General features: G+C 43.1%; 1 protein-coding gene across 1 annotated transcript in view; it reads right to left on the bottom strand.

Moving 5' to 3' along the window:
- Positions 1-353: 353 nt before the first annotated feature.
- The window catches only part of LRRIQ3 (leucine rich repeats and IQ motif containing 3), a 40,886-nt gene continuing 24,495 nt past the window's right edge, over positions 354-16,744 (bottom strand). The window contains exons 6-7 of the mRNA XM_063118024.1: positions 9,619-10,339; positions 354-637 (exon numbers count right to left, since the gene is read on the bottom strand). Coding sequence (XP_062974094.1) covers positions 439-637; positions 9,619-10,339 — 920 coding nt within the window. The 3' untranslated portion in view covers positions 354-438. The remainder of the gene's footprint in view (positions 638-9,618; positions 10,340-16,744) is intronic.

Raw genomic sequence — 16,744 nt, 5'->3', positions numbered from 1 at the left:
AATCACTGAGGCAAAGCTCCAACAGTCCTGTCTGCAATAAGTGTAGTCAACATGTTTAATTGCACTCATGCTAGTTGGCTACATTAGCAACTAGTGAATTTTCCCCCAATTATTTTTATATGGCATTGAATAATTTAATTTTAAAGCAAAGTACAGAGGTAATTGTATGTATGCTTGAAATGTTTGCTGCTTAAAAGTCAACATTTGCTAACAATTAGCACAACAGGCTACAGCTGTGTTTTCTTCTTCACATGGAAATACCAAAATATTTCAAATTATGTATCATATCTGTTCATCAAATTCTTCCTTTTCTGGGTTATGTTTCAAACAGACACAGATAATCAGGTTATACATAAGACAATAATGTTTTATATTGCGAATTCAAATGATAAATCACAATTGGGCTTATGTTCAGTTCCCATATTATACTTTACCACCTTAACCATCGTACTCTGCTACGGGCACTGCAGTGCCAGAACTGCCAATCACAGGCAACGTGTACAGTATTTTCACTCTGGGTTTCTTCACAGCCTCAACCTTTGCCTTGGATTGCTGAAGCCTCCCCTTAGACATTTCACGAGTCACAAATTTCCTAAAACATTTCTCATTTGTGTTTTGTTTTTGCACCATCTGTAGCCTGGGGGACGGAAAAAAAAGAGACATTATAGTCTTTCATCACTTCTAACCACTTTATTCTGTCCATCAGTCCGATACCAAAATCTTGGATGTGTTCAACGTGAAATTATAATATATGATGCTTGGTAATTTTCAAGTTCAAAATGTTATTTTTAACTTCTCATTCTGAGAATAGACAATATTATCAAACCCTGTTTATAAGGTAAATGTGAAGCATGAGCAGGTGCAACCATGAGGCACTCACACATAATACTCTCGGTCCCGAAATTCTTTGTAGTAGAGGAGCTTGCTAAAAAGGCTTCAGTGCATGGTCAATATTTTTCAGTGAGACTCCCATCTCAGCAGCTCTTGTGTTGCATGTCTGAACTGCTTTGCAAAGGTGTGATCTGAGGGCACAAGATGCAGCCACCTTGCTGAAGCTAAGCCGGTCTGGAATTGGTCAATGCCTGAATATGATGATGCCTAGGTAACCAATGTGTACTGCTTTGAGTTCCATAATGAAAGGAGGACAGGCTGCTTACCCATAACTGTGGTTCTTTGAGTGGTCAACTGTGTAGTCACATACTTGCATCTGTGCACTGCAGAGCATCATTTGAAACATTGTAATGCTGAGCATAATTTTGACAGGAGCCCACCTCTTTCCAAGGTGCACAGTCATTGACTGGGTTTGGACACACGATAACTAATGGTGGGTTAAATAGTCAACAGTTGGTTATTGTGAGGTTTGTTGGGACTTTTTCACATTACGGTTGGTTATTCGGCCAAAATAACCAATGCAAACAACCAATGCTGTGCAGAGGTGATTATTTGAACAACTGTTGGCTATCGTGTTGTGTGTCAGGCACTGTTAACTATTTCATTGTACACAGTTGGTTATTTTCGGCAACTACAGAGTCCCTTGGCAAGAGCAACCAAAGTGGCGGTTGCCACTCTAGTCCAGCCAGCAGAACTCGCAATGGCTGATGGGATATCAGCTAGAGGTTTGAGGGTAGGAGAGAGGGCAGTGGATGTGTCAATTACACCATTGACTAATAGTCAACTCAATGCTGGCCTTAATCCACATCATGGTTGATTATAATCGTCTCTTGTGGGGAGTACCCCCTTGATAATCAACAATGGAGTTGACTATTTACCCACCATTGACTATTGTGTTGTCCAAACTCAGCCAGGGTGTGGCTCCTGCTACTTCCACTTAATTCTCAATCTAACACAGCAGTAGGATGAAAGGCCAGTAGAACATTAAAGTGGGGAGGAGGGCATGTCCTCAAGGAACAACTGCCCTTCTAACTTACTGAAGGTAGGAAGATGATGTACAAGAAGAGATGAGAGGATCACCTGGCCAAACGCTGCATTTGCCCTTGCACTTCTATCAAGCCTTTGGTGCTGGATAAACATGGAATCCTGGGCCCCTGTTGCCACTCAGGCAAGGAGATTCCATGAAGGAAAGCAGCAGTTAAGGACATATACCATGTTGAGTGACTATGCAGTACCATGGGAAGTGGGAGGTGGCAAGTTGGTAAGGTAGCCAGAGGCATCACAAACCTTTTTGAAGAAACTGTGTATTCATAATGCAGCCCTCAGTAGTGAATGAAGAGTTTGCAAGAAATGTGAAAAACTGCATTCCTACTCATAAAATGCCAAAGCACAATAAACATCCAGGAAGTATAACTTAATTTCCAATGGTAAGGAGGGGTTATGCATTAACAATAGACAGAAAATGTCCTGATCAAGGTAAACTAGGAAACAACTTTAGGGAAGAATGCAATATCTACTTTGAGGGCCACCTTAAGAACATAAGAGGAGCCATACTGGATCAGACCAAGGGTCCAGCACTTTGTTCACACAATGGCCAACCAGCTGTCTACCAGGAACCCACAAGCAGGGCATGAGTGTAACAGCACCCTCCCACTCATGTTCCCCAGCAACTGGTGTAAATAGGCATAATGCTTCTGATGCTGGAGATAGCTATAGCAATCATCACTTAGTAGCCCTTGATATTTATCCTCCGTGAATTTGTTCAATCCCCTTTTAAAGCCATCCAAATTGGTGGCTATCACTACATCTTGTGGTAGCGAATTCCATACTTTAAATATGTGTTGTTTGAAGAAGTACTTCCTTTTATCTGTCCTGAATCTCCCACCAATTAGCTTCATGGGATGAACTCAGTTTCTAATATTTTGAGGGGGGGGGGGAGTCTCCATATCCACATTCTTTTGCACACCTCTATCATGTGCCCCCTTAGCTTCCTTTTTTCCAAGCTAAACCATCATAGCTGTTGTAACCTTCCCTCAAAGGGGAGGTGCTCTATCCCCCTTGAACATTTTAGTTGCCTTTTTCTGCACTATTTCAAACTCTACAATATCTTTTTTTAGGTATGGTGACCAGAACTGAACACAGTATTCTAAATGTGGTTGCACCATAGATTTGTATAAAGGCAGTATGATATTGGCAGTTTTATTCTCAATTCATTTTCAAAATATGCCTAACATGGAGTTTGCCTTTTTTTACCACAGCCACACACTGGGTTGACATTTTCAGCGAGCGCTCCTTTACAACCCCAAGATATTTTTCTTGGGCTTTATCTACACCAAGCAGGATATTGCACTAGGAGAGCAGTATATAAAAGGCAGGAGCCACATTACTGCTTTATAGTGGTATTGAAGTGCACTGACAACTGTTGGGGCCCACTGACACATACCATATACCTCTTACATCTTATCCTACTTGTTGTGGCTCCTGCCTTTTATATACCTCTTTCATAGTGCAATATCCTGCTTGGTGTAGATTAGGCCTTAGTTTGCACCACTAGCTCAGATTCCATTAGGTTATACTTGAAGTTGGGATTTTTTTGCCCCAGGATGCATCACTTTACATTAGCTTACATTGAAGAGCATTTGCCACTTGGATGCATTTTGATACTAGGAACATTCCAGGCAGCATTGGCAAACAGCCACACAAAGATCGTCAATGGGATGAAAGAAGCAGTAGTAGATGAGAATCACAACCAAGGACACTGAGCGGTCTCCTGTGTAGCAAACAGATCAATAAGGGAATCGATGATCCTTTCCATACAAGGGAGAGTGAGAACACCAGTTGTGTAATAATCCTCCATGGTAGATCTAGATCCCATTGATGGTATCTATGATAGTAACCAGAGGCCAAGTAGACACAGGACTGTGGCAAGGTATTTTGATACTAAGAAGAACATTCCAGGCAGCAATGGCAAACCGCCATGCTAAGATCGTCAATGGAATGAAGGAAGCAGTAGAGAGTCCTGTGAGATTCAAGATCTATCCCGAATCTCACCTTACTAAAAGGAGCGTATCTGGACCTTATCTGAGAATCATTGGTCAAGGTCCTTCCACATCTTCTCAAACACTGGGATAGATGACCACAGAAGTGCTGACCGATCGGCAGTGAAATTTGTCCACCCTAGGATAATATTGAAGGGATCTCATTTGTCAGATTCAGGGATGTCAAGACCAGCATGGTGACAGAATACTCCTACCTCATTATCTTTCTTCCTCTTCTTTTTCTTAGGAACATCATCAACTGGAGGGACCCACTTGGACTTTACTCTCTTAGGCTTATCCAAAGTCAGAGAATGCCCTGGAGTCAGAGGAGCCTCAAGTTTGGAATGTGAATGCACTGATGTCAAAGCCACAGGAGCGAGAGAAGGAACTGCTTGAGGGGTAGATTCCACATTGGATGAGGAGGGCCCAGCCAGGTGAACAGTCTATTTTAATATGGACACTGATGGGGGCAGCTTCAAGCAAATTGACAAGGCAGTATGTAGAGCTTGGTTCTGGGACACAAAATCAGCAATCTTTGATGCATTTTCCCACAGTAGGGCCCTCAGGAGAGACAATCTGTTCCTCCATGTTTGTTTTGTAAAGGCCTGGCAATGCAAGCAAGTATCTACCAGGTGATTCTCTCGCAAGCAGACACTGGAAATGCTCGTCCGTGAGCACGAGCATTTCCATGAGCACTTCCCTCCACAACGCGATATTTTTTTAGGTAGCAACAAACAATTGAGGAATAATGAAAACACAAAACTGAAAGGAAGGTACAATGGAAAAACAATAGAAAGAAGAAAAACAAATCTAATTAAAAGGCAGTAAGTACTCGGCAGGCTCCAAAAGACCCAAGGCAATCTCTAAGGTCCAGAGAAATGCTGAGGTGGCAGCAGATGAAAAGGAACCCCGTGGAAACGGCAGGAGCCATGCCTTGAGCATGCGTAATGGGGGTAGAACGTAATGCGTTCCTGGTGGAAGAGGCGGAGGAGGCGGCGGCTGGGGAATCCGGCCGCATCCTTGCCACCGCCCACCTCCCCGCCGGCCTCCTGCTGCTGGCGAAAGAGCCACCCGGGTCGGAGAGCTCAGCCCGGGTGGTTCTTTCGCCGGCAGCAGGAGGCCAGCGGGGAGGTGGGCGGCGGCGGCAAGGACGTGGCCAGATTCCCCAGCCGCCGCCTCCTCCGCCTCTTCCACCAGGATCTACACCATCGTTTTGGGGGCGCACTGGAGGCGCACACAAGCGCCTTCAGTACGACGTGTAGATCCCCTCCAAATGTAACTCAAAGTGAACTGACTGTGCCTGTGCTGTTGTTCTAGGTCTTCTCCAGTGTGAAATAATAATGTAACCCTTTTAGTAAATAAAAAGAAAATCAAAATGCAAAACAGCTCTAGACATAACATTTGTGTATGTGCAAAAATATAATAAGTTGTATGAAGGTTACTGCCTGTGGAAAGGGGTAGACCGAGGTTGACTTTCCTGTCGCAGTGTCGCATCCTCTCCCTGCCCATAGACGGAAATATCTTGAATGATAAAATATAGCACTCAAGACTGAAATTAATGTCTCCATCCTCCATTTCCTTCACTATTAAATTGTAATTGGCTATGCAAAGATATAACAATAGCTTTGGGTTAATTAAATTCACCTTTGCAGTCTAGGCTTGATTTTTATGCATGAGTGTTCCATTCACTACTTTCCACAAAAGTAACAGGCAAGATCAGATATTAACTAAATTCATTCTCTACAAAACACAAGTAGCAAATAAATAGTTCTAACTATCATACGTTTCCCCTACCACTAGGGAAAAAGCCAATGCAGGGGGAGTGGAGAACCAAGTATGCCAGTTTATATTACATTTTAGCAAAAGATCACTTACCGACTTCAATCATGCAAATAGAAACCTGCTGAAAACAGCAGAGTTGCCCAGGTGTCACTAATATCTTAATTTAAAGACAATAAGATTGTTCAAGTGTAAATGGGCCTAATTTGACATGCAAAACCTTTATTGCTGGCATGGATACAGAAGCTGAAAGCTGCTAATTCTGGGGCCATAGACAGAGTTTGCAGTTGGAGGAAAAACTGAGCAACAAATTAACAGAAAATGTAAAACCATGAAACACCACCATTTCATAGGTTTATAGAACAGAATTGTTAGTTCCTAGGTTACAAACAATCTGGGAAAGAGAAAAGGCGAAAGGCTCATGCTTCCTCTTTCTTGGGCTGTATTGTAATGCATTACAAAAAATCCCAAGTCCGAAAATCCCAATTCCATGTTATGATGAAAGTAGTGAAAGAGAAAACACAAATCACTCAAGTTTTCTCTTTCCTGACTTTGTAAATTGTGCAGTTGCTTTAAATCTGGATGTCTTTCACAATCAAGAAAAATAATGCTCTATAGTGATTGCTAGTAAATGCAACAAATTGTCAAGACAGGAGCTTATTGGTAAAATATATTATTCACCAAACCCCAAGTTTTATGTTCAAGGCTTGCTGAATGCTATCAAAGGGATGCAATAATGGAAGTGGATTGGATCCAAGATCTGCCTTCCATGGACAGAAGGGGTCCACTCACAGAAGGTGATTCTCCACAATTTTCGGGGACCCTCCCTTCTGTACCATGGCTGACTTCATTCAGCAGGGTCGCTTGACCCTCTGTGTAGCATTTTCAGGGGGCTGGAGGGAGCAGGCTGGTCCACTTCCACCAGTACAATAGCATTTTATCCAGATCCAGCCCCTTATAAAATAGCATTCTTCATTGGATGTGCACTATTTTAATTGTATTTCAATGTATTTTAATAGGGTGATCATATGAAAAGGAGGACAGGGCTCCTGCACCTTTAACAGTGGCATAGAAAAGGGAATTTCAGCAGGTGTCGTTTGTATATATGGAGAACCTGGTGAAATTCCCTCTTCATCACAACAGTTAAAGCTGCAGGAGCTATACTAGAGTGACCAGATTTAAAAGAGAGCAGGGCACTTGCAGCTTTAACTGTCGTGATGAAGAGGAAATTTCACCAGGTTCTCCATATATACAAATGACAGCTGCTGAAATTCCCTTTTCAATACAACTGTTAAAGATACAGGAGCCCTGTCCTCCTTTTCATATGATCACCCTAATTTTAATGAATTTAAAAATCCTTGTAAATTGCTTAGAGATATTTTTAAATACGATAAGTAGTATATATACATCTATAGTTGGTATTAATATTAAATAAATAAATAAATGGGAAAAATCTGTTTATACATCTAAGGCAAGGAAATAAACTAACTGAAGTACAAATTCCAATAGAAGCTTAACATTAAGCTCTGTCACACCGGGTGTTAACATGCTCCCTACAGTCGCTTCTCCACGCGTGTTTTCCTTCCTCAAGTTACTTCCTCTTTCAAAAAAGAGGAAGTGCACAATGAGCATGAGGCCCATGGAGTCCGCTGTTTTTCCTGCACACAGCAATTATGAGTTTTTAAAAAATCAGACTTAATAAGGGTGGGTTTTTTCGGTCAAGCAAGGAAGGCCAGAAGGGGCAGAAGGCACGTGGGAGGCAGACAACATCATGTGAGGGACCTGTGAAAAATTCGTGAGTGCCCAGTAACAAGCGTGCAATAAAACACTTGTTGTATGGATTATATATATATATATATATATATATATATATATATATATACACACACACACAATTTAAAAATAAAACAATTGTACTGTAGTCCTGTTATGTACATTCATTGATTTTAATAGGAAAAAGTATGTGGTGGAGATATATATCTTCCTCAATCACTGAGATCAGCAGGCGTGGAGGGTAAAGCTTTTTCCTAGATCACCACCTTTTCCTTCCTGCATCAAGCTAAATAATAGCTTCAATTTGTTTTTACGTGAGAGAAAGTAAAGGCACTGCAATGGAGGACTCCGTAGAGCTTAGGGTAAATCTTATCACCTTTTCCAGTAAGCAGTATCACAGGAAGAGAGCAAAGTTTGTCCCCCTATCTCAACAGACTGCTGGACTTTGAGCTCTGTCCCTCAGAGGTGAACTGTGATTGGCTCTTGCAGGGAAGAGGTACTACACTAGGAACCAAAGGAAGCCAAGGCTCATGCCAGTGAAGCGCTACATATCTGACTGCACTTTACACACACACTCCTTCCAAAATGCCAGTCAATAAAATAATTCAGAATGCTTGATTTAAGCTTATTAATTGAGAAGGATCAATAGCTCAGTGATAGAGCACATACTTTGCAAGCAGTATGTCCCCAGGTTCAATCCCTGACACCTCGAGATAAAAGGGCCTCTGGCAGCAGATGATGGGAAAGACCTTTGCCTGAGATCTTGGAAAACCACTGCCAGTCGATGTAGACAATACTTGGCTAAATGGACAAATAGTCCAAATACAGACACATTTACACATTTCAGACTTACTCATACTGGCTTGGCTCAACTTTGGTCACCATTGATCCCACCCACTCACCCACCCAGTCCTCCCACCCAGAACTTGGGGATGGGGATTTCTCATATAATACTGGGCTTGGAAGCAGGCAGAATTAGCCCAAATCTCTCAGATTGCTTCTGCTTTTCACAAAAGTTGGGAACAACATGAGCCCTTCCCTATGCTTCTCAGTTCTCTGGCACACATACAGGACTCGTGGGAGAGGTTGGATGTCACACTGTGTTTTGCCGATGAAATACAAGAAATAAGGCTACATGTTTCACTAATAACTATAAAGTTACTTTTAGAAAGGAGACAGAATAGAATGAGGACTGTATTCCTGCAGGAGATACAGTGTATCTTCCATCACCGTCACCAGTGCCCAAAGAATACTACAACCACCAGTACCATGCACATTAGGGCTGTGCTCCACCTCAGACCGAGGCCCCAAATCCAAGCCGAGGCAGACTGATTTGGCCCCGCCTTGGCTCTGTTCCAAGGCAGTTCTGGCAAAGCCCGAGGCGGCCCGAAGGTCCCTTAGCTGCTGCTGTCCGTCGCTGCCTTCTTGATTCTGGCAGCTTCCAGTGCCGCCGACGCAAATCACAGGAAGTAGGCCGCATGGTTGAGTGTTTAGTACCTCTGTGGTCTACTTCTTGTCATTTGTGGCACTGGAAGCTGCAAGAAGGCGATGGCGGATGGCGGAGACAGCCGGTAAGGAGACTGGAAGCCTTTTCTGGGTACAGGCTGCGCAGCCAGGCTGCATAGCCGGCACCCAGAAAAGTCTGACTTGCCTCGGAGGGCCCGAATCTCACCTCAGCTTCGACGCCCAGGCAGGTCGGGCAACCCCCGAAGCACCCCCGAGCCAAAACGGGGCTGCTTTGGGGGTTCCGAGCCAGCCTCCAAGGCAAATCGGGCGAGTGCACAGCCCTAATGCACATCGGAAGTCAGACATGATTTGAGTTCTCAGTTTTACTTGTAATAAATAGGACAATTTTAGAAAATCAACTTGCAGAAAATGGAAGGCATTGCTCTGGACACAGGGAAAAAAATGGAAATAGAAGTCGAAAAATAAGGTTTTTGTTTTCCCCCTCCTCTCTCTCTCTCTCTCTCTATATATATGCTAGCCACCTTAGAATCTCAAATATGAGGCAGAAAGATGGGATATATATATTTTCAATAAACTATCCTAAAAAACCCTAACTATACATTTTTTAAACTCCACAGGTTTATGAATGCTGTACAGTGTTCCTACAGAGAATAATAAAAAGCAAACATACCTCTCCTCATGAAAATGTTTATACAACCCTTTTCGCTGTTTCTGTTCTTCTACAGTTCCTTTAATTATATGTTTTTTTTCATTTATGCCTTCTTTACAATTCCTCCACCCATCAAGTCTTAATAAGCCTCTTGTCAAAGAAGTATGCTGACTGCTGAAGCGCTGAATGAATGTGTTTTCCAATACCTTTTCCTCCTTTCTGTCTAAAAAACGAGTATACTTTTGTCTCATTTTACTAATTAACTTTGATCTTTTGTGCTTGCACTCTTCCAAAATATCACAAAACATCAGCTTTTCCTTTTCATAATTCTTCTGAAGTTTTTCTATTTTTCCTTCATGTAATTTGTTAACGTAGTCGTCAGCTTCACTTTTAGCAATCTGCATCCGCATAACTTCCCGCTCCTTTTTAAGATGGGCATCCAATTTCTGACTTTCCCAATATGCTTTATCAATAGCATACAAGGGCCGAAGTCTTATAGTTCCAAATGCTTTTGCAAATATCCTCTTATCAATGCTGCCTGGCTCATGTACAGGCATAGTTTGTGGTATAGGATGCATGACATAACGCAAGTCCTGGACAGCATCAAAAAAATCTTTGTCTCTATCTTGATATCGTTGCAACTCCTCAGTCAATGAATAAAATGGCATCCTATGTACTGAAAGCCTAAATTTCGTTGCCATCCCATCTTCTTTCATTTCAGTTTTTTTCCATTCCAAGAGATCTAACATGAAACAGTTCGATACATTACTAAGGTTCGAATATTTTCAGTTCATGAACAAGTTCATTATTAAAAGTTACAATGTAATGTAATTTAGCATCTGCATATAAACCAGGGATGGGGAGCCTGTGGCCCTCCAGACATGTTTTGACTACAGCTCCTAGCATCCCAGTCCACTGGCCATGCTGGCTAGATCTTAGAGTTATAATCCAACAATATCTGGAAGGCCATAGATTCTTCATTTCATTTATAAACAATTGCATCCCATCCTCAGGACTAGATAACTGAATAGCAACAACATTTTTCCAACAGATTTGGGGACATACTTAATGGGCTTGCAAAAGTGGAATTCTCATGAATTAGTCAAAATAAGTCTTGAAATCCTGAAATTGCCTATAACTTAGAGTTGAAAGCTGCAGATTCAACATTGACCAAGCTTATTCATTTTTTGATTTTGATTCATATTACTTAGGGTGCACTTATGGAAAGGAGGACAGGGCTCCTGTATCTTTAACAGTTGTATAGAAAAGGGAATTTCAGCAGGTGTCACTTATATGCATGCAGCACCTGGTGAAACTCCCTTTTCTATAAAGCTGTTAAAGATACAGGAGTCCTGTCCTCCTTTTCAAAAGTGCACCCTATTTTATACAGAATGCTCCTGACCCCAACGAATGTTAGTTGTGACAAAGTTGCACTGAAATTAATGTACAAGTTGATAAGTGCACAAAGGTGACGTGGACTAATATAAACTAATTAAGACATGCTGGGGGAAGGGAGGAAGGTGGTTTGTGAGGAATGGCAGCAGCAAGAAGGGATAAGGAAGAGTCGACTGGTGGTAGATTGTGCTGAAAACACTCTAGCAAAGCACTATGCATGAAAACAGTTCCATTTGGTGGCAAGCCAAGTCTGACATTACATTGGTTCACTCCTGCCAAGGAAAGCCAGAGACTGAACAGACAACTGAATATAGCACATTATGTTTCATTTTTTCTTTTCTGAAATGTAATTTAACATTTATGTTCACTATGGTCTTTTTTTTTACATAATAAGATATGTTAAACAAAAGAGTTGTTCTAGAAGGTCTGTGAAAGATGTACATTCAAAACACAAAGAGGATGTATGCCTTTTACAGAGCATACATGCTCCTTCTCCTCTCCCATTTTATCCTCTCAGCAAACTCTGTGAAATGGGTTAGGCTGATAGTCAATGACTGGCCCAGGTCTCGTGTATCCCAGGCCAGCACACTGGCTCTCAGTTAATGGAATCTGAGATTGTTCTAACCCGTGTGGCACACAAAAATAAGGCAACGTCTTCACTTATTTCCAAGATAGCGAATAGCAGTTGACATGATCAATCTGAACTGCCAATAGCAATGCATTTATTTTCTGGAAAGAGGAAGAACTGCCACACTGCTTTATTTTTTCCAGCTTGGAGAGCTGAAATGTGTTTGCCAGGACCAGGCATGAGAGGACACATACAGCAGCAGCCCAGAAAATTCAGAGGGAATATTTTGCCACACAATCAGAAAGCATAAATGTATTCCGTTCTAGATATTGGTTCTTTTATTAGTGACCTGTAAGATAGGTCTGGCCTGCATCACTTAATTTTATTTTATTTTAATTATCTAGTTAATGGGACGACTGGAGGAGGACTAACGTTGTCCTTATCTTCAAAAAGGGCAAAAAGGAGGAACCTGGGAACTACAGACCAGTCAGTCTGACATCCATCCCTGGGAAAATTCTGGAGCAGATTATAAAGAAGTCAATCTGTAAACACCTTGAAATCAATGCAGTGATTACTAGAAGCCAACATGGATTTGTCAGGAACAAATCCTGTCAAACTAATTTGATCTCATTTTTTGATAGGATAACCTCCCTTGTGGACTGTGGGAATGCTGTGGATGTCATATATCTTGACTTCAGCAAAGCTTTTGACAAAGTACCACATGACATTCTGATTAACAAACTAGCTAAAAGTGGGCTAGATGGAACAACTATTAGGTGGATTCACAGTTGGCTACAGAATCGGACTCAAAGAGTACTTATCAATGGAACCTTCTCAAACTGGGGAGAGGCAACGAGTGGGGTGCCGCAGGGCTCAGTCCTGGGCCCAGTGCTCTTCAACATTTTTATTAATGATTTGGACAAGGAGGTGCAGTGAACGCTGATCAAATCTGCAGATGACACAAAATTGGGTGGGATAGCTAATACCCTGGAAGACAGAAACAAACTTCAAAGTGATCTTGATAGGCTGGAGTGCTGGGCTGAAAACAACAGAATGAAATTTAATAGGGATAAATGCCAAGTTCTACATTTAGGAAATAGAAACCAAAGGCACAGTTACAAGATGGAGGATACTTGGCTCAGCAATACTACAAACGAGAAGGATCTTGGAATTGTTGTAGATCGCAAGTTGAATATGAGCCAACAGTGCGATAGGGCTGCAAGAAAGGCAAATGCTATTTTGGGCTGCATTAATAGAGGTATAGCTCCCAAATACTGGTTCCTCTCTATTCGGCCCTGGTTAGGCCTCATCTTGAGTATTGCGTCCAGTTCTGGGCTCCACAATTCAAGAAGGACGCAGACAATCTGGAGCGTGTTCAGAGGAGGGCAACCAGGAGGATCAGGGGTCTGGAAACAAAGCCCTATGAAGAGAGACTGAAAGAACTGGGCGTGTTTAGCCTGGAGAAGAGAAGATTGAGGGGAGACACGATAGCACTCTTCAAATACTTGAAAGGTTGTCACACCGAGGAGGGCAAGGATCTCTTCTTGATCCTCCCAGAGTGCAGGACACGGAATAAAGGGCTAAAGTTAAAAGCAACCAGATTCCAGCTGGACATCAGGAAAAACTTCCTGCCTGTTAGAGCAGTATGACAATGGAATCAATTACCTAGGGAGGTTGTGGGCTCTCCCACACTAGAGGCATTCAAGAGGCAGCTGGAAAACCATCTGTCAGGGATGCTTTAGGGTGGATTCCTGCATTGAGCAGGGGGTTGGACTCGATGGCCTTATAGGCCCCTTCCAACTCTGCTATTCTATGATTCTATGATTCTAGTTTCACCAGCTCCTTGTCACTTTCTGCAACTAACACAACATCTTACTGATAATCCTTCCCACACACATCTCTGTATCATCCAGCTGTGCCACACTTATCCCTATTCCTTCTTCATTTAAGTACATCTGCTATTGGCCTTCGTATTGTTGTTCTAACATTCCCACCTTCTTCAATGTCACTCTCTGTGTCTGGAACAATTAATACATGTCAAACCACTCTCACTATATGGCCTCTAAATCCTCTTCAAAACACACCTTTGAGTGTTCTTATACCTCCTTCTACCAGCTGCACTGACCAAACGCAGACTGCAATCCCTGTAATGTTCTCTACCATATCCAGCATTTTGGGGGTTCAAATAAATTTTAGTAGCAAACATCTCACCAATGTAACTGAACTAAACTGTTCCACAATATTCCTCCTGAGAGGACGATATAAGGTGTTAAATTTAAACAGGCCATTATCTGGATTTTGCCAGTAGAAATGCAGTGTTGAAGATAATGAAAACACTAAAGATAAGCCACACTTCTTGGGATCATCAAAGTTATCAAAAGGAGGTAGAAAGAATTCTTAGGGGGATGGGAAAGGTAAGCCATAAATCAAGTTGTAAGAAAATAAAAGACCAAGAAACTTACACAACTGGAGGTTGAGCATTATACAATGTCTTTGTCAAGCACTGTTTGCAATATTAAGTTTTGAGCTACATTATTGAATAAATGTTTTTCTTGGTTGTCCCAATAGAGTGTTTGGCATGCCACAATGAACCATACATTGTGTGCTTTTCAGATGGTAACCTCCAAATCTGACACTAAAAATTATTGGAATCAGAGTAGATGCATCTGAATATATAACTATAAGCTTTCCTGCCCCTCTGAATTCCTTTAACTTCCATGGTAAGACACTGCTATGCAGAGTAATGTAGCACATTTGTATGCATAGAATTTCCTCTTCATTAACAAAACATAAAAGATTAATAATGAAAATCGCATTGCACATCAGTAGAAATCTTTATGCTTTGCAATGTTAATAAAAATAAATGAAAATAGCTACATAGGAAGAGTTCCATATAATATTAATGACATTTCTTGTCTATTCAAATTTGGTTTATCCATTAACTTGGGGATAGTCAACATATGGTAGGTTGTGGGGACCAAGAGTCAGTACTTCCAAAGCTTTCTAAAATCCTGCAAATTCCAATTTTCAGGAGTTGATTCTTTCTATTTTTAGCCCTTATGAAAATTCTTCCTCTCTTCTCTCCCTTTATTTTATTTATTTACACAATATATATACTGCTCTACATCAATAAAATATCCAAGCGCTGAACAATAAAAGGAGAAACATAATAATCCAGAATTAAAACCTTTAAAATCAGATTGTGGTAATAAATCTGTGGCTGGTTAGTCAGGGAAGGCTTGTTTAAATCAAAATGTCTTCAGCAAGTACTGAAAATAAAACAATGTTGGTGCCTGGCTGACATCAACAGGCTAGGGAGTTCCAAAGAGAGGGAGCCAATACATTAAAGGCTCTGCTCTGAGTGGGCTCCAAATTAACTACAAATCCATGTGAACCACCAGAAACGCCTCATCTGTTGACCTCAGTGATCGGGCAGGCTGGTAAGCTCTGGTGCTGGTGAAAGGTTTATTTTTCTTGTTTAAAAAAACTTTTTTTGTTTAAAATAATTTTTTTTAATAAAAAAGCCCAACGTTTCGGATGTAGGGAATCCATCTTCAGGGGCTGTATTAGCTGGTAAACAACCGTGGTAAGCTGTTTTATCACGCACGGTTTCTCTCAAGTTTTCTCTTGTCGGTGCAAGGGAGTCGCCTCTCCAAGCTGCAAAATCACCAGCACCAGAGCTAGTCTCTCCCTCTTTTCGCGCACATTTCTGGTGCTCTTCCCTCCAACCTTCTTCTGGTAAGGGAGAAGGCAATCTCTATACCTGTCCCGGTAGCAAATTGGCAGCTAATGCAGTTCCTTCTGTAGAAGTGCTACATAATGAACTAGGCTTTGTAGAACTTGTAGGGGGCCTGCCCCATGAGCTCACCAAGCCCCACTTGTGGAGCTGTGCCTCAAGGAGGCGGGCCACTCGAGCCTTTGCCAAGCGCTCAGAAAGCTGCGTGAGCCTCCCAAACCCTTGGTAAAGCACACTTTCCGGGGACTCCAGGAAGTGCCCAATTCCCCAGCTGTGCCATTACCACCTTCCCAGAGGCCGCAGAAAGAGTGCTTTGTTGTGTTCCCCCCTCCCCGCTCACCAATCAGGGCCTTAAAGGCTCTCTTATGCAAGCTAGCTTTTAGAGTAGAGGGGGGAAATATGCGTGTTTTTCCCCAAGGCTGGGGAAATTCTGTATTTTCTCCCTGCACTAAACTGGGGGGGGGGGGAATACACAATTTCCCCAGCCTTGGGGAAACTGCATATTTCCTCCTGGGCCACATCTACACAGTGTTCCGAAGCCCCTTGAGGGCGCCCCGAAAACGCTCGTGTAGTACATACCTTAATCGTCCCCAGAAGAGGCGGCGGAGGAGGAGGCATCCTTCGGCAGCGCAGACTGCGGGCGGGCTGCTCCAGGCTCCGTTTCCCTTTAGCCAGCAGGCCCTGCAAGAGCTCCCAGCAGCGGGGCTGGGTCGTGGGAGGGAAGAGAGCGGACGGGCGAGGAAAGGGGCGGCGGCCCCTGCGCAGTCCCGGGGGCGTGGGAGGCACACTCCCCTTTCCTCGCCCGTCCGCTCTCTTCCCTCCCACGACCCAGCCCCGCTGCTGGGAGCTCTCGCAGGGCCTGCTGGCTAAAGGGAAACGGAGCCTGGAGCAGCCCGCCCGCAGTCTGTGCTGCCGAAGCACGCCTCCTCCTCCGCCTCTTCTGGGGACGATTAAGGTACGTACTACACGAGCGTTTTCGGGGCGCCCTCAAGGGGCTTCGGGGTGCCTTTGGAACGCTGTGTAGATGTCCCCCTGCTGCGTTAATGGCGGTGCAAGGGACAAGGGTCACAGTGGACCCCGCACCCAAATGCTCTCAAAGCTTCAAGAGCAGTCAGGTGCAGGCCTGTCCTAGCACTGCGTGGTCCAACTGGGCAAGTGAGGGCCGGATGTGGGAGTGTCCACTGCCCTCGTGGACCCAGTCAGACATTCGATACAATGCTATGATGAAAAGGTGCGGTTCCCAATAATAGTCAAGCTACTGAATTCTGCACTACTTGTAGCTTCCAGAACTATAAGGGCAGCTCAGAACTATAAGGGCAGCTCACATAGGGCACAACTAGGATGGCAACGGTTACCCAGAGGGCCTTTTCTTCTGCCGCCCCCAGACTGTGGAACGGCCTGCCAAAGGAGATTCGACAGCTTACTGCTCTCTCTAAGTTTAAGACAGC

This window comes from Elgaria multicarinata, chromosome 1, assembly GCF_023053635.1.
Source record: "Elgaria multicarinata webbii isolate HBS135686 ecotype San Diego chromosome 1, rElgMul1.1.pri, whole genome shotgun sequence".
In the NCBI taxonomy this organism is placed as follows: domain Eukaryota; kingdom Metazoa; phylum Chordata; class Lepidosauria; order Squamata; family Anguidae; genus Elgaria; species Elgaria multicarinata.
Note: the sequence above shows the minus strand (reverse complement) of the source record. Positions and strands in the feature narration are given on the sequence as shown.